Source organism: Podarcis vaucheri (assembly GCF_965113315.1).
Source record: "Podarcis vaucheri genome assembly, chromosome: 3".
Taxonomy (NCBI): Eukaryota; Metazoa; Chordata; class Lepidosauria; order Squamata; family Lacertidae; genus Podarcis; species Podarcis vaucheri.
Genome location: NC_138761.1, coordinates 109,033,274 through 109,059,580, shown reverse-complemented (window position 1 = coordinate 109,059,580; position 26,307 = coordinate 109,033,274). Strand labels below are relative to the sequence as shown.

General features: G+C 42.8%; 1 protein-coding gene across 7 annotated transcripts; it reads right to left on the bottom strand.

Moving 5' to 3' along the window:
* Positions 1-2,667: 2,667 nt before the first annotated feature.
* LOC309528253 (uncharacterized protein) lies at positions 2,668-9,767 on the bottom strand. 7 transcript variants are annotated; one of them, XM_082215661.1, is made up of 5 exons: positions 9,626-9,767; positions 6,707-6,809; positions 5,927-6,010; positions 3,885-3,970; positions 2,668-3,245 (listed from the first exon to the last, which is right to left on the bottom strand). In XM_082215661.1, the coding sequence occupies exons 2-5, from the start codon at positions 6,795-6,797 to the stop codon at positions 2,763-2,765; spliced, it is 744 nt and encodes a 247-aa protein (XP_082071787.1). In that variant the 5' UTR covers positions 6,798-6,809; positions 9,626-9,767; the 3' UTR covers positions 2,668-2,762. The 7 variants fall into 7 exon arrangements, with proteins under 7 accessions (XP_082071787.1, XP_082071791.1, XP_082071790.1 ...); XM_082215665.1 differs by having other exon boundaries at positions 6,711-6,809; XM_082215664.1 differs by lacking the exon at positions 9,626-9,767 and adding an exon at positions 9,401-9,599.
* Positions 9,768-26,307: the final 16,540 nt, after the last annotated feature.

Sequence of the window (26,307 nt, the reverse complement as noted above, 5' to 3'; positions counted from 1 at the left end):
GGGATGCCAGGAAACAGGGAATTATATTCACATGTGGTGGGGGTGTAAATAAGCAAAATAAATATTAAAAATGGCAAAGGTTTTTTAAGGAGATAACAGAAATCACTGGGTTAAAGCTGACCGAGAGTCCAGAGGTAGCGTTATTATCAAATTACGATGGGGTGGAAGGTTTGCAGGCTGTGAAAGACTTGCTCACAAATTTATCACAAACAAGCCAACCCCAACCTCTCTCACCACCAAAAGAACACCAGCGAATAGCAAAGAGAACCTGCACAAGCAGCGCTGACACAAAACCCCCCACATACATTAAGCAAAATAAAACCATCGTCACCCGACCCCACCCCCACTCACCATTTCCCCTCTCCACCTCTTTCCCCCTTTTCTTCCTAATGTAACACGAATGTCTCAACAAATGAAACTGATCTGTGGAAAATGTAACTTGAAAAAGGAGACATTGCACATACTTTTGTAAACCAAGAAATCTTTAATAAAAAGAAAGAAATTTATTGACAGCTGCAGGAATTATGATAGCGAGGAAGTGGAAGGGGCAAGCAGAATATAAAATTGAAGAATGGTATAAAGAGGTGCGGGATATAGGTATTAATGATAAATTAACATGTGCCATTAAGGTAAGATGGGGAATATGCAGGAGAAATGATTTTGAGAAGATATTGAGGGTGTTTGTAGAATTTGTACTGTTAAAACGGAAAGGGGTAAACTACTGCAAGAGGTGTTGAAATTTTGGAAAGTTGGATAGTTACAATGGAATGGTCTCGGTGGTGGGGTGCACATTTTTATTCTTATTTATTATTATTACTTTGTCAAAATACAATATATATATATATATTAAAAAGAGTAAAAAAAAGAAATACCATCCACTCGTAAAATATCAAGGTAGTTATGTTGCGAACCAGCTCCAGTTTCAAAGGCAGCCCCATGTACAATACATGATACATAGCAGTCAAAAATCAGATGATACCAGGGCATGGATAAGGGTGGTTAGGCTTTTGCTGTCTAAGGCCGGCTACAGTTTGCACACCATACTGTGGATGTGAAATGGACTTTGAAATATACTCGGAGTCGAGAGTGGATTTCATGCTCTTTATTCAGCTCATAGTGGTGAGGAGGAATGGAAGTTCCCCAGAATGTCTGCTTTATATACATTATTTACACAATGGGCCCCACGTGATTGGCTAATTCTGGGATTCACCTGTAGGCCAATCAGGTTGCGGATTCACTTCCACCTGGAGCTGGATTGGGTGGCTCCTGTGGACCAATCATACTGCTGCATTCTGGACCCTATTGTTCTAGGACCAATCAGACTGCTGCATTCTGGGCCCTATTGTTCTAGGACCAATCAGACTGCTGCCTTTTGGATCCTATTCAACTCAGTACATAACAGACTTCTGGATACCAAGACTGCCTGAGCCTCCAATGTCCAAAGTAGGCCTAGGAACAAGACTCCCAGACTGTGATCCTAATCCTTCATTTAAACAGATGAACCATAAACCCAGAGAAACCTAGCCTGGCCAGGACTGAGGTTCATTTTATTGGCCCTCAATATTGCATTACTGCATCCAAGGACTTCCACCGCCTTAGCTGAGTTGGGGGTAACACAGAAACAGTGCTGAGTATCACAAGCATATTGATGACGCTGCAGCTTTTAACTGTGCACTTAATGATAAATAAATGGCAGGAAGCAGTGAGGCCAAGTGTTTAATGTAGAGCCAAGTGACATATCATGACCCAGAAGGCTGAACCCTGTTTTCATTTATTCGAATTCTCTGGATTCCTGCTTTTATATGCTTTTATATTAGTTTGGTGTTTTACGTTTGTTTTAATGACATTGTTTATTGTATTCATTTTGGACATCACTCAGAGATTTTTAAAATATCAAGTGCTTTAAAATAACAAAATTGAAAAAATAATAATGAAGTAATGTCAGTTCCTCTCTATTCTTCTCTATGCTGCAGTTGTCCTTTGCGGATGAAAGAGCATAGGAGAATTTGCTGCGTTTTATGACTGGGTGGAAGAGTTTTTCTCCATCTCTTGCCTGACTTAATGTGCCTTAGGGCATCTTCTGAAAGACTGACACCTTTTAGGAGTGAGTACCTGTGTCAGGAAGTGTTTGCCACACTGGTGGCATCCTGATTTGATGTTACTAATTTGTTCGGAGTCGTGACAAAAAGCAGCAGCTGGACCCCGACAGCTCAAACTCACATTTCTCATCTTTGCTGGTAACAAAAATGCTGAATTGGTGTTGGGTCTCCCTTTCCGTTTTTCACTCCTCTCTCAAACCATACGATGGGCTTTACCCTGGTGGCCTGTGCTGAATCTATAGGGATATTTCTTTAATTTTCAAGTATGCTATTTGTTCTGCCACTTTCTCCGAGAAACATTTCCACATGACCCACAACCCCGATTGCACAGGGTTCCAGGGTACATGGAAACCTCTGTGTGTATGTGCCTTTTGTGTTGAGAGAATGCATGTGGCATTCTTCTGAAGAGAGCATGAAAGGCTTCCAATAAAGGTGAGGTTTTAAGTTGCAAAATGAGCACATTTATTTTTTTAAAAACACACCATTCTGCATCTTCAAATATTTAGCCCACTTCCCCCATGCCAGCTGAAAAACAACAACAGCAGCAAAAGACAACAACCACCTAGTGTTGTGATATAAATGGGAATGGTTATTTAATAGCACTGTGATGGCAGTGGCGTACATTTTTGTTTCTGAGCAGTGGTTGAGCAATGAACACCCACCTTAGTGTGGCATCCTCCGGTCCCTATGGTAGCGTGACTTCTGCGCATTGATAGAAGAGGCATCTTGACAGAAGAGCTTCTCTCTTCCTTCAGGAGGCATATTTTCTTCAGAAAGCCTCTCCTTAGCCCTGACAGCCACAATTTCCTGGATGATATCCTCTATTTCATTCACTGTTAAGATCTCTTTCTCTTCCTTTAGATATGACGGCCCTGGAGTTGGCAGTTGCTCCCATGAGGGTTGGAGATCCCATCCAGTATTTGGTTGGATGCCCTCTGGAGCACAAAAGTCAGAAAATTGTTCCCTTTTAATTTCTGCTTTTCCCTCCTCCAAAATCCCACCTGCTAGCATTTCCTCCCCTCCCCTTTTATTCTGCTTTTGTTTCTTCTTCACTCTATCTTCTTCATCGAAGATTTTCTGAGTCACGTCCAATATACTAATCCACTGAGGAGAGTAAGAAAACTTTCTCCATTTCTTTGAGGGCTCCTGAAAAAAGGCCAAGCACACTTTCACATATAGGGTTAACGGGAAACACTTCCATGGTCTTTATAAGCAGTTGTGATAATTTCAGGTGGAGCATATGGATGCATAAGTTTACCATTATAAATTCTGCCCCTCAACTAAAATGATCAGAAGTGGCGGCTCTCTCCATTATACTTGGCTTGTGAGTCTCCCAGGGCAACTGGTTGGTTATTCTGGGAGAAAAAGTGCCAGATGACATGGATAATTGACCTAATCAAGCCAGACATGGGCAGGTGTGGAGGACTCCCTGGTCCTGAATGGGGTACTGTGCCCCTGAAGGACCAGGTGAGCAGCCTGGGAGTCATTTTGGACTCACAGCTGTCCATGGAGGCACAGGTTAATTCTGTGTCCAGGGCAACTGTCTACCAGCTCCATCTGGTACGCCGGCTGAGACCCTACCTGCCTGCAGGCTGTCTCGCCAGAATAGTACATGCTCTGGCTATCTCCCACTTGGACTACTGCAATGCACTCTACGTGGGGCTACCTTTGAAGGTGGCCCGGAAACTGCAATTAATCCAGAATGCAGAAGCAGTAACGTAGTCTAGCCCCAGCTTATTCTTAGAACAGACCAAATTAATGTCTCGCTGCTTCTGTTAATCTCACCATTAAAGGAATTACAACCCTCAGTGTTAGTTTTCCCATTTTCGCTTTCTTCAACTCCACAGCTGACTGTGATTCTTGGAGAAGACCTGCAATGAACATTGCGCAGAATTAGAAAATTGTCATTTGCTTATTTAAATGAATATTTGCAGATGCTTATGGAACAAGATTATGAAATGCAAAGCAGCATGAATATCTGTGTCTTAGATACACATAATAAAATCCATGGCTTAGATTCATATCATATCCCACTTTTCAATAGGGATGGGTGAACCTGCTAACCCCATTAGCTTGGCTCGGGATTTTTCCAAATCCCAGCTTCCCCAAATGGTCTCCTCCGTTTTCAGGATCTCTCAATTATGTAGTCCAAACCCCTGCTATTTGCATCTGAGCTTTCCCCATTGCATTTAGGCTTACCAGATCCCTACCAACTCTACTCCCTAAATGGCAACATTAACATTCCTTGCCTCATACTGGAGAAACAAGAAAATATAAGATGTTGGTTCAGGCAGGGTGGTGAAGCCAGTATACTGTTCAACTATGTACTCAAACTAGTCATTTTACTCTCTGTAACTATTTAATTTTGTGTTTTGTGAGTTACTACTACTACTACTACTACTACTACTACTACTACTACTACTAACCTGCCCTTCACCCTAAGGTCCCAAGGTGGGTTACAACCAGTGCTTTTTTTCTTTAAAAAATGTTTAGGGGTATTCTCATTTTGACTCAAGAGAATCACCATTTTATAGTTCAAATTGAGAAAAATAAATACAATAAATGGACAAAAGTACAAAGATTCACAAAATGTTTAGGGGTGTGCGTACCCGCAGAAAAAAGCACTGGTTACTACAATTAGAAGGCAATACTAAAAACAGTTCAAAGCTGTTTACAATTTAATTTACAGTAGCGTACAGTTAGGTACTTTATCACTGTCTGTAGTTGTCTCCATTTCATTTCCCTCTCACCTGAGTGTTTACATCTCCTCTCCCTCAAACAATGTGTAGATAAACCTGGAACTCAAGGCAACTCTTCGTATGTTTGATGAAATGGACTGTAGTCCACAAAAGCTGATGCCTTAATAAATTTGTTAGCTAGTCTTTCAGGTGTTGCAAGGCTCTTGGTTGTTTCAGACCCTCCAAGTGCCCCCATTTTCCAAGGACAGTCCCAGATTTACAGAAGTCATCCCGGTTTCTGATTTGATCCTGGAATGCCCCACTTTTCCTTAGGACATCCCTATTTTCATTGCAGAAATGTTGGGGGGGGGTATGGAGTCATCTGACCCCCAAGCCTTCTGAAGGCAGGCCTGTATAAGGAAGGTTTTTTTTTAATGCTTAATGTTTTATTATGCTTTCACATATGTTGGAAGCGCCCAGAGCGGCTGGAGTAACCCAGTCAGATATGTGGGTATGAATAGGAAAATTATTATTAATAACATTATGGAATAGGACATCCCTATTTTCATCAGGGAAATGTTGGAGGGAATGTTGTATTTTGCTGCAAAAGCTGGAAATTGGCTACCCCTCTGGGGAAGTATTTCACCTTGGCATTTCAAGCCTCAAGACTGTTTGGCTTACAGCTGACTGGCTTACACTTTGGCTTACAGCTGATTTCCCCCCTGGGCCTGCCAGAATATGATGGTTGACTAGGCTGGGGGTGTTATTGGGTTGTTGTTTTTATTTTGATTATATACTGTATTTTTCCATGTATAAGACTAGGTTTCCCCCCTAAGAAATAATGTCAAAAATTAGGGGGTGTCTTATACATGGATAGTGTTGAGGGTGGACTGGCGATTGGTTGTTGCCCCCAAAATAGGGGGCACCTTATACATTGGGGGCGTCTTATAAACAGAAAAATATGGTATATTGTGGTTTTATATTTTGATTTTGTTCTGTGAACTGCCCTGAGACCTCCGGGTATAGGGCAGTATATAAATTCAATAAATAATAGTAACAGATTGCACATTGTCAAACATCCCCCCAACCCTATTGGCACGCCAAAGTCCAATTACACACAAGAATCAATAAGGTTATGGTTCTACCTACTAAAGAAAGGATGGACTGGTTCCAAGGGAGCTGCCCTCTGCTCTTCATTTTCCTTCTCTTTGCTCATATGTGAATTCTGCCTTTCTGTATGCACATCGACAAAATTGATAGGTGAACGCATAAATACTGCTTTCTGACTGCGGATCAGATAATGGAGGTGGGGCATATCCATGAGGAACAGCAGACCTTTAGATTTGTGCATGAAAACACAGGAGATACACAGCAGATGCTAATGTGCCTCTGAGAAAGGGATTTTGCCTTGTTTGGAAGTACTGGGGGGAAAGGTCAACTGTATACATTGGATCCAGACAGTGGCCTAGCGTTGGTTGCTGGCACCCGGGGCAGGCTCACACACCGGTGGAGGGGGGGGGACATGTGTCAGGCAGGGGGGCGCGCCAGCCCAGCCCTCACCACTGATGCTGCCAGAATAACCCCATCCCCAACAGAGCAAAGTGGGGTCATACTGAGCCCCCTGTCTGCCTGCTCAGGGGGGGGAGCCTGGCCAGCCAACGCAGCCCTTTGCAAGTAGGGATGTGAGGCAAATTTTCACCTCTCTCTCCCCTCTCGCTAAGTGGCAGCAAAGCTTGGCTTCAGGAAGGAAGCCAGGTGTACAACACGGCCTTAACTTACCAACCCCAGCTGCCCAGCCACTATATTTTACAATGTTAAAGGATGCTTGTATTGTTGTCAGCTGTTGCTATTTGTGCATGAAGAGGAAAGGTTTGCCTGGAGCTATGGATAGGCCCATATTACTTTATTTCTGAAAACAGTGGTACCTACCTACCGCTAACAGCATGGGTTGCCTCCTAGGGATCTGCATGCGGTCGTTCTTCCTTCTCTTCCTCATTCTCATGAAGATCCAGTTCAGCATCTATCTATTCCTCTGTCAACGCAATAACAGATTTTTAGTCTCCGTCAAAGGGGTTCAAATGGTGGGTGCATATTTTAAAATTCTGATACGTATACATAGATGTATGTTATCTATTACAGTGGTACCTTGGGTTACATATGCTTCAGGTTACATACGCTTCAGGTTACAGGCTCTGCTAATCCAGAAATAGTACCTCGGGTTAAGAACTTTGCTTTAGGATGAGAACAGAAATCATACTCCGGCGGCACGGCTGCAGCAGGACGCCCCATTAGCTAAAGTGGTGCTTCAGGTTAAGAACAGTTTCAGGTTAAGAACGGACCTCCAAATCGAATTAAGTACTTAACCCGAGGTACCACTGTATAATATTTAAGGCCACATATTTTCATATTTGCACAAGGGGCTATTTACCATATTTTTTGCTCTATAAGACTCACTTTTTCCCTCCTCAAAAGTAAGGGGAAATGTGCGTACATCTTATGGAGCGAATGCAGGCTGCGCAGCTATCCCAGAAGCCAGAACAGCAAGAGGGATCGCTGCTCTCACTGCACAGCGATCCCTCTTGCTGTTCTGGCTTCTGGGATCAGAATATTTTTTTTCTTGTTTTCCTCCTCCAAAAACTAGTCTTGTGGTCTGGTGTGTCTTATAGAACGAAAAATACGGTAATTGGGCTGGTTTTTGTCACCAGGAGGAGGAAAGCATTATCTCTACCTCAAATTCCATCCCCACTCTGGGGTTGTCAGCTTTTGAATCTCTGGACAGGACCCAAATGGACCAAGCAGTGAAACCTGGCAGTTCAGGATTAGACCCAGGAGGATCCCAGTGTGGTTAGAGGGCCGAGGTTGAAAATCCCCACTCAAATCATGAATCTCACTGGAATGACCTAATTTACCTCACAGGAATGTTGTAAGGATAAAAGGATGGAAGAGAACCCTACCCATTGCTTCCTGAACTCCTCAAAGGAAGGGATAAAACCAGAGTAAGCAAACAAAAACATTTTAAAAATGGTACCTGGCACATTGAGGCAGAGCCTGGCGGAATTTGGTCAGTCATGGTGAGGGCCAAATGGAAAAAAGAAGGCATTGTTGGGCCAACTCGGGGGATTCCTGGCTTTTCAGACCTTCAGACCTACTATTGGTTCTCTGTCAGAATGTAGTTTTAGTGGTTGGACAGACTAGATAACAAATGAATGCTTAGCAACCAAAACCCTCCTACTGATGCAAGCATCTGAGAAGCATTACCGTGCAACACCTACACATGTTCTCTCTGATACTTCTGCATTCATGAGAGGTACACTCCTGTATTATTACTTTTTTTTTTAAGGGGCAACCCACAAATTGTGGGACCATGGCCTCCATCTCCTTGCAGCCAAATGAAATATGCATACATGCCAGTTGACTTAATGAGTGCAATGTTCAAAGTGCTGGTTTTGACCTATAAAGCCTTAAACGGCTCAGGATCACAGTACCTCAAGGACATCCTCTCTCCATATGAACCTACCCGGACCCTGAGATCATCTTCTGAGGCCCTTCTTTGTGCGCCTCCTCCTCGAGAGGTCCAGAGGATGGCAACATGAGAACAGGCCTTTTCTGCAGTGGCTCCCCATCTGTGGGATGCTCTCCCCAGGGAAGTTAGCCTGGCGCCTTCATTATACACCTTTATGCGCCAGGCAAAAATGTTCCTTTTTAACCTTTGGTTGACCTGATTGACACCCCATACCCTTTTAAAATGTGGCTCATTTTTTTTTGGGGGGGTGTTATGGGGTTATTGTTGTTATTTTGATTTTATATATTGCGATCTTTTCTGTGAACTGCCCTGAGACCTCCGGGTATAGGGTGGTATATTAATACAGTGGTACCTCGGGTTACATATGCTTCAGGTTACATACGCTTCAGGTTACAGACTCTGCTAACCCAGAAATAGTACCTCAGGTTAAGTACTTTGCTTCAGGATGAGAACAGAAATCGTGTGGCGGTGCAGCAGCAGCAGGAGGCCCCATTAGCTAAAGTGGTGCTTCAGGTTAAGAACAGTTTCAGGTTAAGAACGGACCTTCGGAATGAATTAAGTACGTAACCAGAGGTACCATTGTAATAATGATGATGATGATGTTGCACTGAATTTTGTGCATCATACTGAAGCCGGCTTTGGTACAGCGAGAATGGATGACCATTTGCTTGCTTGTGGACTTACCCCTTCAGAAAACTAAAGTTGTAGGGGGAAGGGACTGCTCATGCAGTGAAGGTTTCCCACCTTCTTCCCTCCACTGTAGCCCCTTGCAGACTCTGAAAAGCTTCTCAAAGGAGGATCAGGAGTTTCTCCTGAACAGTATGGAGGGTGGCAAGGGAGTACGGATTGGCAAAGGAAATTGCCAAATATCAGGTGCAGCTACAGAAATGGGTCTACTGCCTTCAGCTGAGTGCAGTGTGTATACAATCCCCCTTGAGGATTATTATTATTAGTATTTATTGAATTTATATACCGCCCTATACCCAGAGGTCTCAAAGCATAAAGGCCATAGGGTGGGGAGGCGGAGCCACACATACCGCCACGTATACAACTAATGGATACACGAATAGGGGTACTAACAGTTTGGCTACATTTCTTACTGGGAAGATATTTGAAATCTCCACCTGGTTTCAGTTTGTAGCCCAAAAGGTGTGCCTCAGAACATATACCAGCACTTGCTAAGTTTATCTACAGTTACTGTTGTGCTTCCATTGTAAAGAAAGAGCTACTAAGTTGTACAAAGCCATTCAAAGGTGACCTAGTTCCAATGGGAAATGAGCCTAGATTTTTGCTCAGATTTTTTGCGGCCCTTTCCATGACCATACCTCTGCACTGTGGGCAGAAATAATCTTAGTAGTAAGCAGTTCAAGACCTTCACTTGCACGGCAGTTGGTAGGCATTAACCAAGGCAGTTGAGCTGTTCTGTGATGTCACAATAAGAGGCTAGAGGTCTAGTGTGCCATAGAGCTAGTCCTCTACGGTTGCAGAGAGAGATGCATTTATTGTTGATCCTTTTGCAGATTACAGTAGTACCTCGGGTTACATACACTTCAAGTTACATACGCTTCAGGTTACAGACTCCGCTAACCCAGAAATAGTACCTCGGGTTAAGAACTTTGCTTCAGGATAAGAACAGAAATTGTGCTCCGGTGGCATGGCAGCAGCAGGAAGCCCCATTAGCTAAAGTGGTGCTTCAGATTAAGAACAGTTTCAGGTTAAGAACGGACCTCCGGAACGAATTAAGTACTTAACCCGAGGTACCACTGTACTTCAGCGAAGGTCATTCCGAAGGAAATGTAGATGGCGATCAACAGGCCCCTATAAACTGCAATTCGCAGTACAAAATGCCAGTAGGATAGACACTGCTGAATTCTGACCAAAACACCGTGTGGATGCAATCTACCATGAAATGTGGGGTAAACTTTACCAAATTTCATACATCCTTGCTTTGTATGTAATGTGAGAAAGGGAGCAGGTGCCGCTGTGGTCTGAGCCTCTTGGGCTTGTTGATCGGAAGGTTGGCAGTTCGAATCCACATGATGGAGTGAGCTCCTGTTGCTCTCTCCCAGTTCCTGCCAGCCTAGCAGTTTCAAAGCATGCCAGTGCAAGTAGATAAATAGGTACCTCTGCAGTGGGAAGATAAACAGTGTTTCCGTGTGTTCTGGTTTCCATCATGGTGTTCCATTGCACCAGAAGCGGTTTAGTCATGCTGCCCACATGACCTGGAAAGCTGTCTGTGGACAAACACCTGCTTCCTTGGCTTGAAAAGCAAGATGAGCGCTGCACCCCATAGTCACCTTTGACTGGACTTAAATGTCCAGGGGTCCTTTATCTTTATAATGTGAGAAGTTGCAGCCTAGAAAAAAATGTTTGTTTTCTGAATCCAAAACAAGGTTCTTTTTCATAACCATTCAGTGAATACATATGGTTTGGGAATTAACTGTGGCAGGATGTTCTGGTGGCCGATGACAGAAGACCACTTCACACCTTTATTCCTGAGGTCAAAGCCAGCAGGGTGATGAATCATTTTCACATGGAGAGCTGTTTGTGTCCACACAGCATGCAATCACACGAGAAGTGCAAGCTGATGCCACAGAGACCATTTTAAAGACTGCTTTCTCGCTGACCTAGAATTTCTCTGCTGGGCTGTTCCACACAAAACAAAATGCTCATAACATGAAAATGAACTGGTAAAGTTAAATCTCTCTTTAGAGACTATACCTGAACCTTCATTTTACGGATTCTCAGATTAACCACAAAGGACACAGGAATGATGTCCTGCTTGCAGTTGTTCCCTGGTCAGAAAGCTGAGTGCTTAGCTTGTGCTAAATGGCCACAGGCCTGACTTGGAATTCTACTCAGTATTGATCCAGAGTAGATTCCATTGTATAGTTGGCAGAGTAACAACTTAAACATGTTGCAGGAGTCCCCCAAAATAGACCAGAGGCAATTGTATTTCATCCAGCAGAGCTTTACTGCTGCTGAAGGCAAATGAGCATAATGGTCACAAATCCAATACATTCAGGATTGGCACTGTCCATAAGAAATCCAGTTGCAGCAGACTTAACTTACAATAACTTATAATAAGACTAAACTACTAAGCATACTATGTACAGTGGTACCTCGGGTTAAGTACTTAATTCGTTCTGGAGGTCCGTTCTTAACCTAAAACTGTTCTTAACCTGAAGCACCACTTTAGCTAATGGGGCCTCCCACTGCTGCCGCGCCGCCAGAGCCCGATTTCTGTTCTTATCCTGAAGCAAAGTTCTTAACCTGAAGCACTATTTCTGGGTTAGCGGAGTCTGTAACCTGAAGTGTATGCAACCTGAAGCGTATGTAACCCGAAGTACCACTGTACAGAACACCACACCAGAAGGAAAAGAGATAGAAAGAGAACGTGAAACCCAGACTCCTTCTGACCTTACTTTTATAGTCAGCATGACCTTGACAAAAGAGATAAGAGAACCAGTTTAAAACAGCTGTACTAAGCTTCTCTGAAGGAATAACCCAAACATCATGAACCTTCTGCTTGTTTCTTTCGCACAGAGAGGCTTCCAGAACCCCCTCAAATTAAGTAGAATAGGAAAGATACACATCATATCAATACTTTCTGCACTAAGAACTGCAAACTGACAATTATCACCATCACTACCAAACAAATGTTCCATGACATGTTACAACCATTAAAACACAATATTAAAAGCAGTTTAAAGAAACTTACCATCACAGAAGATGGATCCTCAAAATATAGCATTTCTTAGATTATGTCTACACTGAAGATTCATATTGGGTCTGTACTGGATTAATTCTCCCAGACTCTGGGAAATGTAGCTTGGATGAGAATACTGAACATTCTCAGCCACTCTAACTTTCCGTCACAGAATTCAAGCTCTTGGGGGAGAGGGATAATTATTAAACCATGTGTCTAGGTGTAGAGATGCCCCAGAGAAGTAAGGGCTGCTTCTGAACTGCCTTCATATTGCACTTTGAAAACAAACATAGAGAATAGCTGTAAAACACCTGAAAATACATGCAAAATACGTAGTGCTCATGTTACTCCAGTGGTGCTGGAGCTGAACCTGTGTCACCACCTCCTGCTCTGGAAGATGTTGGCAGGGACCCAGGTAAGATATTGATGGGCTGAAACCTTTCTTGTAGGAATTCTAGGTGCCAAAATCCCAACGGAGCAGAAAGGATTATTTATGTATGCGACCTGCGGATGTTATTGGCCCAGAGATGGAAAGAAGATAAAGTCCCTACCAGAGAAGAATGGCAGATTAAGTAGATGGATTATGCCGAAATGGCAAAAATGACCGGAAGAATCAGAAATCGGGGAGACCAAAATTTAATAAGGAAAGGGGGAAATTTATAATTTATCTTAAAAATCATTGTAAACAGTTAAAAATGTTAGTAGGATTGGAACACCACTTGTAGTTTAATGGTGAATTTTGGATAAAATGGAGATGTAAAAGATATGGATTATTATAAAAGATGCAGGAGGAAATGACTAACAATAGGACCCACAAAAGGAAGTCCAGGAGAGTCTTCAGAATCTTGTTTTTATGATGTAGGTTGGATATGTGATTGTAAAACTTTAATCTGAAAAACCATATATATATATTACAAGAGGATCTGTCCTGGAGTGTCAACACAAGGGGGCTTGTGAAGAGGGCGCAGCAGAGACTGTACTTTTTGAGAATACTAAGGAAAAACCATCTTCCGCAGAAACTGCTGCTTGCCTTCTATCCCTGTGCCATTGAGAGCGTGCTCACTTATGGCTTATGTGTGTGGTACGGAAGCTGTACTACCCAGGACAGGATGGGGTTGTGCAGGGTTGTTAAGGCAGCAGAGAGCATTGTTGGCTGCCCACTCTCCACCTTAGAGCAGATTTATGCCACAAGGTGCCATAGGAAGGCACTGGACATAATAAAAGATCCATCGCATCCTGGTCACTGTCTCTTCGAGGTCTTGCCGTCGGGACGGAGATACAGGTCGATGAAGACAAGAATGAGCCGTCCTAAGAACAGCTTCTTCTCCAGAGCGATCTCGGCTCTGAATGGGAAGCCCGGACTTTGAAAGTCATCTAATCTTCCTTGCTGTATTATACTGTATTGTTTAATTAGTGTTTTTATGGAGCAGTCAAGTAATTTCGTTGTCCCCGATGGGGGCAATGACAATATATATATATATATATATATATATATATATATATATATATATACACACACACACACACACATATATATATATGTATAATTTTTTTAAAAGAAAAAAAGATATTGATGGGCCCTGTTGGAGTGTGCAGGATCTGATAGATGCCCTGGGTGCTGGGTGCTGATGCCAAACCTGACTGAGCTTTTGGTTGACTTTGAGGAAAGATTGGGAGCAGAAACCCATATGCTGAATGTTCACTTTCTCCTACGAGAGACTGGATGCAGAAAGGCATTACTATCCATACCAAATGTCTATGCAAACCATGCTCCTATTTGAAGACCTATCACATTTCCATATCATTTTGAAGGCCATAAGCTGGCAGTACAGCAATACTCTGTGGGACACCAGTGCTAGAGACAGTCAGTACAGTGTCTGACCTGCCAGGACTGATTGTCTTATATAGCTGCCAGCAGATGAGAACAAAGTATAAAAACATATCCACTGCTCAAAAAGAACATTGTCTTTTTTTGATAACCCATTGCCAGCATCCATTAATCACGTACAGTCCGTTTTGAAATACCAGCAACATCTGGGAGAGTGGAGATGCTATGTACTGATTTATATTCAGGAGATAGGAGATCGGCAGCTTGATTTAAGGAAAACAATATACTTTAATGATTTCAAAGCTAAGCATTCTAGCAAACATCGCATCTCCTATCTAGAGAAGAGATGGCACTTCAGACATAAGACTGGCTGTGAGGTGGAGTGAAGTGACCTGATTTTATAAGAGTATATATATATTTAAAGTAGATGAATAAATGAGCAAATTAAGTTAATTTGGATATGCAGAAAATATTTAAAAAATAAATTTAAGGAACCGCAGAAAGAGGGGGAAAGAAGTCAAGTTTTGAAATGTTAAAATGATTATAAAGGTATTGAAATGTATAAAAATGAAAATCATAAATAAAACAATACAAATAAGTAAAGTGACCTGCCTGATTTAGATGGGCCCCTGAGTAGGGTGGAGAAGTAATTGAAGGTGGCAATTGATATATGGAAGGAGCAGCAATAAGGATGGCTGAATCTACCCATTTTATTTTTTCTCCATTTCTCATTTTTCCAGTCTTCATTTAGTCTCATTTCTGCCTCAAGTTACAGACTTTTTTTCTATTAAAAAAAGTCTGCATGAGAATGTGTTTGCATTTGCTGTGCATTTCCCTCAATGTAGCAGGTTTTGCAAGCAATTTCTCCTAATACAACACATTTGAGTATGCTAGTCTTGCTGCTATTTGTAATTCTTACACATATCCTTATACAGTGGCACCTCGGGCTACAGACGCTTCAGGTTACAGACGCTTCAAGGTTACAGACTCTGCTAACCCAGAAGTAGTACCTCAGGTTAAGAAATTTGCTTCAGGATGAGAACAGAAATCGTGCAGCGGCGGTGCAGTGGCAGCAGGAGGCCCCATTAGCTAAAGTGGTGCTTCAGGTTAAGAACAGTTTCAGGTTAAGAACGGACCTCCAGAACGAATTAAGTTCTTAACCCGAGGTACCACGGTATATGCTTCTTTCTTTTTCCTTTTGGTTGGTAAACATTGTTGGGTTGGAGAACTGCATCACAACATTTGGAGGAGTGGGAATTCACTAGTTTGGGAAGTTCAGATTAGGTATATTTCAGTTAAAGTGTGAACTGAACTAATTCCCACCCACCCCATCCCGATGCAGCAATGCTTTTTGAAGTGTTGAACTCTGCTTCAGCAAGTGGAATGCCTTGGGTAAACTGCCCAGACAGAAGAATATATGCTTCTTTTCACAGTATGTGTACAGAGAGAGAGAGAGATAGAGAGAGAATAGGTTGGCAATCTAGTGTTATGACTTGTTTTTATATAGCCATTTATTTATATAGCAGACAGGTGGAGGAAGCATAATCATAGTCATGAAATTGCGTCTTCTGTGAAGTAGTGAGCTCATATTTCCATATTTCTATACATGAATTTGTTGTTTAAAATTATATGGCATTGTTTTATTAAAGAAATGAAGTATTCAATGCCTATGCTTCATCTCTATTATCAGAAGCAGATACCAGTTGTTGGGGATCATTAGTTGGGGGTGTCACAAGCTCCTCTCAACTTGTTTTGATTGATTTATTAGCCCATTGATTTATTAGCCCAACAGTAATGAATAACATGATGACTTTTATTTATCTATTGGAGTGATTCAGCTCAAGATCCTTCTTCTGCTGAGGTGCTGAGCTGTGGACTCCTACCACATTCATTGAGACCCCCTGGGAATCTGGTTTGCAAAACCACATTCTACAAATATCATCCTTGCAAACACCAACCCCCCCTCACATTTTGAGTGCTGAATGAGGAAGTTCAATTGCCCATGAGTTGAAGAATCACGGAAGCAAGAAGTATGACGTGTTTTACTTGGTCCGGTTAAAGGTGTCCTGATCTAAACTTAACAGCACTGAGGGAACTTTCATCTCTACATAGCTGTTCAGGGACTGGATAGATGAGGAATGGTGGAGACTGCCTCCCCATTCTGACCCTTCCAGGGAGGAGAAAGAGGAAGACAGTATAGATTTACAACAGGGGATTGCGGGAGGAGAAGAAGAAGAAGAAGAGTTTGGATTTGATATCCCGCTTTATCACTACCCGAAGGAGTCTCAAAGTGGCTAACATTCTCCTTTCCCTTCCTCCCCCACAACAAACACTCTGTGAGGTGAGTGGGGCTGAGAGACTTCAGAGAAGTGTGACTAGCCCAAGGTCACCCAGCAGCTGCATGTGGAGGAGCGGAGACGTGAACCCGGTTCCCCAGATTATGAATCTACCGCTCTTAAGGTCACAGCTCAGAGGCAGATGAGGGGGAAAGTTGGGAAATCATGGGAGAGAAGGATCAGACAGAGCCGGAGCAACTGCTGGCTGACACATTGTCACTAGAAAGCATTCCAGACCCTCCATCTCCCAGAACCTGGCGAGCCATGAGAGTAGGAGAGCAAAGAGCTCAAAAACAGAGGGCATGTAGCAGCACCCATAGAAGTGATGAATGAGGAAGTGGGAGAGACAAAGTGGTGGTGGTGGAGATTCACTCGGGACAATGCCATTATCCAAGAGGCTGGGTTCTCTATAGCCTCCCTCTGTAAAGATTGAAATAAAAAAGGACGGCAAGAAACATTTCCTTGTCTTTATACTTTCCTGGGCAATCAGCCGGCACCTGCTGACAGCATCCTGACAATAGCATAAACACTCCTAGGAAAATTGCATATAGTCTTCTTGTGGGGCACACCAGCTATGTGAACATTTCTCGGATACTTTCAAGGCACATAGGAAACCATTTTATATGGATCGAGTCAGGCTATTGGGCCTTCAAGTTCAGTATTGTCTCTACTGATTGGCAGCGATTGTTCAGGATTTCAGAGTGGGTTTCCTCCCAACCCTATCTTGAGATGCTAGAATTTCTACCTGGGACCTGCACACATTTATCAGTGTGTGTGTGTGTGTGTGTGTGTGTGTGTGTGTGTGTGTGTGTGTCTGCAGATAAGTTTAGATGGTTTGTCTGCAAAGCTTCCTTGAAAGAATTATCTGTGCTAACTGTTCTTTCATCACTGTGGTGTATAGCTGGAGTTTACAATGCTTTTCAAGCTCCATAGTATTTTGGATTGTTGCCTTGGTTACAGGACCCTAATCACCTTCTTAATTGCTAAAACGAAAGGCCATGGGCCAAAGGAGCAGAGTTGCACCTCAGGCTAAAACCGTACAGGCAGGTTAGGTTGTTAAAGTAACAGTGACAAGTAAAAGGTATGTGGGATTACACTGAAAGCTGTAGCACCGCACATTTCCCCATAGTAAACTCCATGGGATAGTCAAAGGGCACATCTAAATCGGCAAAGGATTAATGCCTAGCAGATGTTTACGAGTGCTTCATGGACACAATGCAAAAAGAGATTAAGATGAATTGCAGCGGAAAAGTAAAGCTTCTTCAGGGTGGATCCGTTTGCATCTTAGAGTATGATGCTGGACACCCTGAAAGTTGTGCTGAACCTTTGGAAACAGCACTTTCAGTAAACTAGGTAAAGGTAAAGGGACGCCTGACCATTAGGTCCAGTCGTGGCCGACTCTGGGGTTGCGGTGCTCATCTCGCTTTATTGGCTGAGGGAGCCGGTGTACAGCTTCCAGGTCATGTGGCCAGCATGACTAAGCCGCTTCTGGTGAACCAGAGCAGCACACAGAAACGCCGTTTACCTTCCCACCAGAGTGATACCTATTTATCTACTTGCACTTTGACTTGCTTTCGAACTGCTAGGTTGGCAGGAGCAGGGACCGAGCAACGGGAGCTCACCCCGTCGCGGGGATTCGAACCGCCAACCTTCTGATCAGCAAGTCCTAGGCTCTGTGGTTTAACCCACAGCGCCACCCGCGTCCTCAGTAAACTAAGGAACATTTAAATTCATTTCAAATTGCAGTGCAAGATGATGAACAGGGAGTGCTTCTGTTCAGGGTTCTAGCTATTCCATTAACTAATCTAATGGATCCATTGATTTGCACATTGTAGTTTCTAATCATTATAGTAGCCCTCTCTGCCACCAAGGAGCACCACACTTAAAAAGAAAAAAAAGGGGGGGGGAATCACAGTTTTTGGCTTAACAGCTTCAAGATTCCCTCTCCAGTCTAACACAGCCTGGGGTGTGAATGCATTAACAATAGCAAAGAGCCAGCATAGGTAGCAAATCCCACGTTAACTGTGAAATGTGCCACCCCAAGATGTGCCAATGCAGCACCCAATTGAGAAGGTTTTAAAGGGGAACTAGACAAATTCATGTTCGTCTTGATGACAATATATTGCCTTTAGTATAAGGAGCAGTAGGAATCACAGTCACTTGGAGATTATAATGGAAGGGAGTGCTGTTGTGCTCAGTTCCTGCTTGAGGGCTTCTCAAAGGCATCAGACTGCTCATTGTGAAAGGTTGTTGGACCAGGTCTGATGTATGCCCCCCCCTACAACAACACCCCCCAAAACCACATTTTAAAAGGGCATAGGATGTCAGTTGAATCAATGTTATTTGAAATTGTCTGTCTGTATGGAGTTATTTCTATGGAATACAGTGGTACCTCGGGTTACATACGCTTAAGGTTACATACGCTTCAGGTTACAGACTGCGCTAACCCAGAAATATTAACTTGGGTTAAGAACTTTGCTTCAGGATGAGAACAGAAATCGTGCAGTGGCGGCGTGGCGGCAGCAGGAGGCCCCATTAGCTAAAGTGGTGCTTAAGGTTAAGAACAGTTTCAGGTTAAGAACAGACCTCCAGAACGAATTAAGTTCTTAACCCGAGGTACCACTGTATATGGAATGGTTTTGACTAATGTTTTTACTATGGAATCACTTTGAGATATTTATGGGAAGCGCTAAGTAAGCAAGCAAGCAAATACAGTACATTGGTACCTCGGGTTACAGATGCTTCAGGTTACATACGCTTCAGGTTACAGACTCCTCTAACCCAGAAATAGTACCTCGGTTTAAGAACTTTGCTTCAGGATGAGAACAGAAATTGCGTGGTGGCGGCACGGCGGCAGCGGGAGGCCCCATTAGCTAATGTGGTACCTCAGGTTAAGAACGGTTTCAGGTTAAGAACGGACCTCCAGAACGAATTAAGTTCTTTACCCAAGGTACCACTGTAGTACCTTGGTTCCTGAACAGAATGCATTCCGGGAGTCCATTCAACTGCCGGAACCATTCAAAACCCAAGGTGTGGCTTCTGATTAGTTGCAGGAGCTTCCAATCGGAAGCTGCGGAAGCCGCACCGGATATTTGGCTTCCAAAAATTGTTCGAAAATTGGAACACTCACTTCTGCTTTTTGATCATTCGGGAGCCGAAATGTATGAGTTCCAAGGTGTTTGGCAACCAAGGTACGACTGTAAAAAGTTTGTGAACTGTGAAAGCATTTATAGATTTTGGGAAATATTGTCCCCAGTAACTATAATGTAAAAGTTGTCATTTAAGTAATGGGAACCAAACAATTTTAACCATCCTGTGGCAACAGAAAGTACTTCCAGTGTATCATATTTGGGGTATTCATAGGCGATTATGACTGTGTCGCCTAAATAGCTGATTATTTTTCACATATTTCCTTCCAGCTAAAATGACGACTTCTAATTAGCTACTTTTTGAATTAGGCTGGGATAATAGTCTTTCTGAAGCTCACGAGGCAGAGATGAATCTTTTTTACTTGAACTCTGGTTATTTTTCTTCTTCTTAATGAGATGCTTTTCTATAGCACCAATTTGTAAGTGCTTTAATTCATCCTGATTGGTCTGTCACAGAATCGCCCTATGCTTATAAACCTAGAAAAAATGGAAAGCAAGTTTTACCCTGTCACACTATCTTGTACTGAATTTCAATGTGCATTTTATTTTTGGACCCCTAGTATGTTTGCATTTAAAATAGCCAGCAGTTTTAGGTGGTGGCTGAGGAAAGCATTTTTCACTGCCCAGGGAGCAAACAAAGTGATATAGACATGTAACTAATAAATGTAAAATAGGCTGCTCTACATTAATTCAGTGGTGAATAATGACTGTAGTTGTTTCATAGAATTGAGACCTCATGGGTCATCTAGTTCAGGCATAGGCAAACTCTGGCCCTCCAGATGTTTGGGACTACAATTCCTATTATCCCTAGCTAACAGGACCAGTGGTCAGGGATGATGGGAATTGTAGTCCCAAACAACTGGAGGCCCGGAGTTTGCCCATCCCTGGTCCAGTCCAATCCTCTACCAGGGACCTTTCGTATGATAACCACTAAATTACAGGAACCAGCATCTGATGAAAATAGGTACATTTATCACCCCTACAACTGACCCTCCTTGAACCCCCCAATTTTTGTCATCCCCCTGCAGATCATTTCCTTTCAGAAAAAGGATGAGTGCCGCCGCCGGTGCACCAATGGGACACAGCACACATGCCCTCTGCTGTCCTGAGAAAATTCTTTAATCCCAATTTTATTTGAATTTTTGGTAGATTTACAGAAAGGAAAACACACACCAGTAAATAATTTTTAGAAAGGGGCAAGGTTAGGCACAGACACTCAAAGCATTTATTGAAAAAATCAAGACCCCTTGCACTCCACTTTGCTCCTCCTTTCTTTTCTTTTCTTTTCTTTTCTTTTCTTTTCTTTTCTTTTCTTTTCTTTTCACATTTTAATCCTGCCAATGTTCTTATCTGCTTACATTTTATCTGTAAATCTTCCATAAATCATTTCCATTCTTTTTATAAAAAGACTTACTTTTCTGGTAAGTCTCACCGTTTCTGCATATTCCATAAGTTTTTGTATTCACTCTTCCTTTGCTGGGACTTCTGCTTCTTTCCATTTTGGGGCAAGTAACATTCTTGCCACTGTAGTAGCATACATGAATAAGTTTCTGTACAATTTGGGTAGTTTTGTCCCTCTAATTCCCCAAAGGAAAGCTTCTGGGTTTGTTTTTTGTTTTGTTTTTTTACAAACATTATTTTAAACATCCTTTTCAATTCATTACATATCATTTCCCAGTAAGCTTTAACCTTGCTACAAGACCACCACACGTGATAAAAAGAACTTTCTTTGCATTTCCAATACTTATTTGATTTAGATTTATACAGCTCCTCCTCCTTCCTTCCCACCCAGGGCAACAACTCTGTCCTCTGCTTGCATCTCAGAACTGGCACATCCTGAGAGACTGGGCCTTGGCAGCAGCAGTCCTTGCCCATTCTCCAGCACCTGCTACAAGCTGGAGAGGGCATGGAGAGGCAGCAGGATGCTCCTTCACTGTCTGCTGCTCTGGACCAATGCTGGCTCCTTCTCCCTATGCTTGGCAGTGGCTGCACTGATGGGAAAAATGGGGACATTCTGGGATCAAATCAGAAGCCAGGATGGCTTTCAGCATTCCGGGGCTGTCCCTGGAAAATAGGGACACTTGGAAGGCGTGGAGGTACTAGCAGCATATAGCTTGTTGCAGTTGCTTATGTCCCGTGGTTCTTAATAATTTCTTAGTAGCCTGATTAGTAGCCTTGATTCTCTTCTCTTCTGGTTGTCTTCTGAAAACAAGCTATTTGGTTTGTCAGGGGTCAGCAAACTTTTTCAGCAGGGGGCTAGTCCACTGTCCCTCAGACCTCGTGGGGGGCCACACACACACACACACACACACACACACACACACACTCTCTCTCCATATATATATATATATATATATATATATATATATATATATATATATAATGAATGAATTCCTTTGCCCCACAAATAACCCAGAGATGCATTTTAAATAAAAGCACAAATTCTACTCATGTAAAAACACTAGGCAGGCCCCACAAACAACCCAGAGATGCATTTTAAATAAAAGGATACATTTTACTCATGTAAAAACATGCTGATTCCTGGACCATCCGTGGGCCGGATTGAGAAGGCGATTGGGCCGGATTCATCCCTGGGCCTTAGTTTGCCTACCCATGGGTTAGGGTAATGCTTGGATAGGGGTTAGTTGAATTGGAAAAATAAAAATGCGTCTATCTCCTATGATTGGATTGAAGGCTTATACAAACTTTGCAACATATGAACAACTTGCATATAAATGCAGACTTGCCATGGGCAAATTCAATGATATGTGGAATCCATTCTTACAAATACTATAATGGGTTAAGATCTGGTGAAGTACAATAACAACTTTGTAAAGTATAGAGTTTTGTTTTCCCTCTCACCCCTTTAGTTTCCCTCCTACACAGGTGCTGCTTCTCTTTTTCTTTTTCTCTCTTTTATTTACATCTCACCATGTTTGGTGCACATGTAATTATGTACTTTTAAACTTTCAATAAAGATGTCTGGGAAAAAGAAAAGAAAATGTATGTACAGAAATGCCTTTTGGGACATTTTACTATTCAACCCCCAAGACACATTCCAATAGATCTCAGGGATTTAAAATCTCCCCAAACAAACCCAGGAAACTAAAATTGAGAGGGAATGACTTGCCATGACCAGTCACTTAAGGTTACCAGATTTTTTTTTCAATGAATCCGGGGACACTTTTCAACTTCAATGGATTTTGTATGGGGACTGATGTGTCAATCTGGGGACTGTCCCCGGGAAACGGGGACGTCTGGTAACCTTACACTTACTAACTGGGGCCACACCATATATTTAAAGAACTTGGCTTCCCCCAAAGAATTTTGGATACTGTAGTTCATCCCTCACAGCACTCTTAATAAGCTACAGTTCATAGTACTCTTTGCATAGTGTGGATGCAAACAGTGCTAGGATTTCTCAGGTTCAAAATCCTCTATCCACCCACACACAAAAGCTCTCATCTTGCGAACTTCCGTGACAAAATGTATTCATATTGATAATAATATTTATGCTTCTTTTTAGCTATAGCAAATCCTAAAGTTCTTCGATTTAACTTCTTTCACCCAAGCTTCACTGGCCCAGTAATCTGTTTCATCTTCTGGTCAAACTTAATGCACTATTTCCTGGGTGGGCAATGGGCTATTAAGTCTAATCAAACACCTGTGTAATTAACAGTTATTTTAATTTTCCAGTAGGAACAAAACAAACATCTTGCATGGTGCCAGTGTGGACTCCAGGGAAAGTATGGGGTGATTGGCTCTGAGTCGCAAGGGGTTCATTATCTCAGTCAGCTCAATTTGCTGGGTAGCAATTGACTGTGAAGCTGGATCTCAGAACTGCTGGTCCCTGGAAGATAGTCAGTTTTCGTTTCGGCTGAGAATAAGAAACCAGGTCTATCAATTCCATGCTGTGTTCTTGATTGCTGGGGTCAAGAAGAGGCTTTGCTTTCTACCTAAGACTAAAAAGTGAACTTGTAACTCTTCCCCAACTGTTACAAAAGACTGGTATCATGTTCCTGACAATTTTGCTCCTGAATTTTTGCAAGGTTTATTTTTTGTTGTAAAAAAGGCCATTATTCGGGAGAGGGGACAAAAAGGTTCGGGGGTAAAAATCAGGCACCCCCCTTGCCCATTTGTAGTAATTGTTCCCCTGATTTCATGCATTCATTAAAAATTTTTTTTGGGGGGGAATGGGCTTCCTGAGGGACTAATCCCATCAATCAGGAACCACACAGAAGTTGTGATGTTTATTATGGCCAATCAGTCAACCAATAACATAAAATATAATGATAGAGCCTCAATGAAACCAATTATAATGAATGGCAAACTGAGACCTAGCTGCCCTAGCCAGTGGCGTAGCGTGGGTTGTCAGCACCCGGGGCAAGGCAAGTAATTTGCGCCCCCTAACCCGTGGATTTGCGCCCCCTAACCCTAACCCCCAGATGTTGCGCCCGGTGCGGCCGGCCCCCTTGCACCCCCACGCTACGCCACTGGTCCTAGCAAACTATTTCTAGAGGACTCAGGCTCTAGGACTATTGAGTCACCAAAGAGGTACACAGGTCCATAGCTAAGATTAAGAAACAAAATGCTGTATGTAGCCACCCAACAGCTAAGCAAAAAGCTTTTTATAATAAAGCATGATGGAAGCACTATTAATTCCAACCTTTTCAGCAGCCGTTTCCCTTAAGATCACAAGGGAAAATTCCTAGGACACAATGGATGCACAATGGATAAGAAAAAATTACAGTAAGGTTGCCCACCCTCTCCGACAAATGTGCTAAAAGTGACGGAAGACATGGGTGATATATATTACAAGGGGAGGAATGTAATTTTTGATAAAGAAACACAAAATTCCTCCCTGCATGCCTCCATATATGCATACAAATATTGCAGAACTTGAAGCATGCTGCAGAAATAGCTTAAAGCAATATTCCAGATCAAAGGGAATAGCACTCATTTTTCTGTCTTTGACATTTAATCTTGTTGATGTTAAAACAAGACTTGTCTATGTTTCTTTCTTTTCTTTCTTTCTTTCTTTTTTTAATAAAAAATGCTTCTGGTCACATTGACTGCATTTTCATTTCATTGCTCAGAAGGAACTCGTGTTTGTAAAATAATGGTCGTATTGGGAAGCCGTCATTAACATAAGCTTGAAAGTGCCATCCCATAATTTCAGATACTATTTGTGGAGGAATGGTCTCTTCCCCACCGCTATCAGCCAGGGCTTCACCAGCCAGGGGTTCATTTTCAGAGATGCAATTCTTAATAGCAATGGTAGGACTTGTATTGAAAATGGATATATTGTGGCCCTCCAAAAGTGATTAGACTGCGAATCCCATCAGTCCCACACAACGTGGCCAATGGTCTGGGATGATGGGAGTTGTAGGGTCTTAAGTCCCTCATTCCTAACTTGATCTTCAGTCATTGTGCATGCACATCAGCCTGCACCTACACTAGCAGTTTTTAACATGCTGGTCTGGGAGAGTAGTTTGTACCCTGCTAATATTATAGCACAGTTTGGCCTCAAGCCTATGGAGAGCAATGCATGTGTTAAAGGTGCTTTGCAGTTAGGAAGAAACATCTTGGGATTCCGAGACTGTCTATTGCATGTCTCCTTCTCCCATCAAACCATATTTTCCATATTCTACAAACTATGCTGTTTCACAACTGTTTATCTTAAATTTCCTTGTACGTGTTAATATTACCCCTCCCCCCATTACAGGATGTTGAGCTTCTGGTGTACTGCCTGTGGCACGAGTTAGCGGGATAGTTTGCTAGGAGGATACCACCCATTGCCATGTTGTGGTGATAGAGGAAGAAAGAGCCCACATCCCCCTGTTGAGGAGCTGGGAGGAGTCTGTGCTGCAGCCAACACCATGCAAGGGCACAATGGATGAATCGAGTTGATTTCAGTAGTCGATGCCTGCATTGGGGCAATTACTCACCCAAGTCCCCACTTCCACCCACCCCCAATAGGAAAGCCATTCCCTGTCTATTGCCTCACCATCATGATGAAGGAATGGGTTTCCCAAATCTAAAAATCTGACTGTGCAGTCAGTCTGAAACGGGCCCCAAAATCCCCATTTTTCCTTCTCCAAGGGTGCATTAGTTAAAAACCATTAACTTGAGCACTTGAGCAAATGTATAACAGGAACCCAGCTGTATAAACAAAGCCCTCTCCTTTATCAGTCCGTGACGCTTAATGGATGACCTTGTCAGTTCCGAAGTGGAGACAGGACGGCAGAGCTGGGGCTTATCTTATCTTGACACACTGACGCACAGACTCTGCAAGACAGGGTCTGTCAGCCCCCACGGCCAGAGATAGAGACGGCGTCAAGGGAAACTCCTATAGCTGAGTGTCCCTTCTTACCCCAAGATATGGGATACATGAACAGGAACATCCTTTTATGGTCAAGAGTACAGGAACAGGAACATCTGTTTATGGTCATGGATGTCAACTTACGTGTATAAGCTGACGTAGCTGGATCCCTGGGGAGGGGGCAAGGGGACAAGAAAGGATATATATACTGTGTGAAATTTCTCTTGCTTTTGTGCTTGCTGTGAACCTATCACGCAGTGCCTTCTGCTATCCGGAGAGCAGAATAAACTCTTTCTCTGAACCAACCTCGGTGTCATTTGACTCCTTCCTCCCTGCTCTGGGAGCAACACTCACCCTACCAATTGGTAAAGTCTAAAAAGGCTACAATGACAGTCCATTTTGTCTAGTGAACTGTCTCACTGGCCACCATTGATCTCACCCATTCCACCTAGGTTGGCATTTGACTGATTAGAATGTGCTCTTCTCTTCTGGTTTTTGAAGTCTTTTACAGTTTTTTAATAAATCATATCACATTTCATTTATAGCAGGGGAGGTGAACGTCAGACACAGGGGTCAAAAGTGGCTTTTCAGGCTTCTGTATCTCACCTTCAGGAGTCTTCCCGGGCCACACACAGCCTGGCCTTCCGTTGCCACCTGAATCTT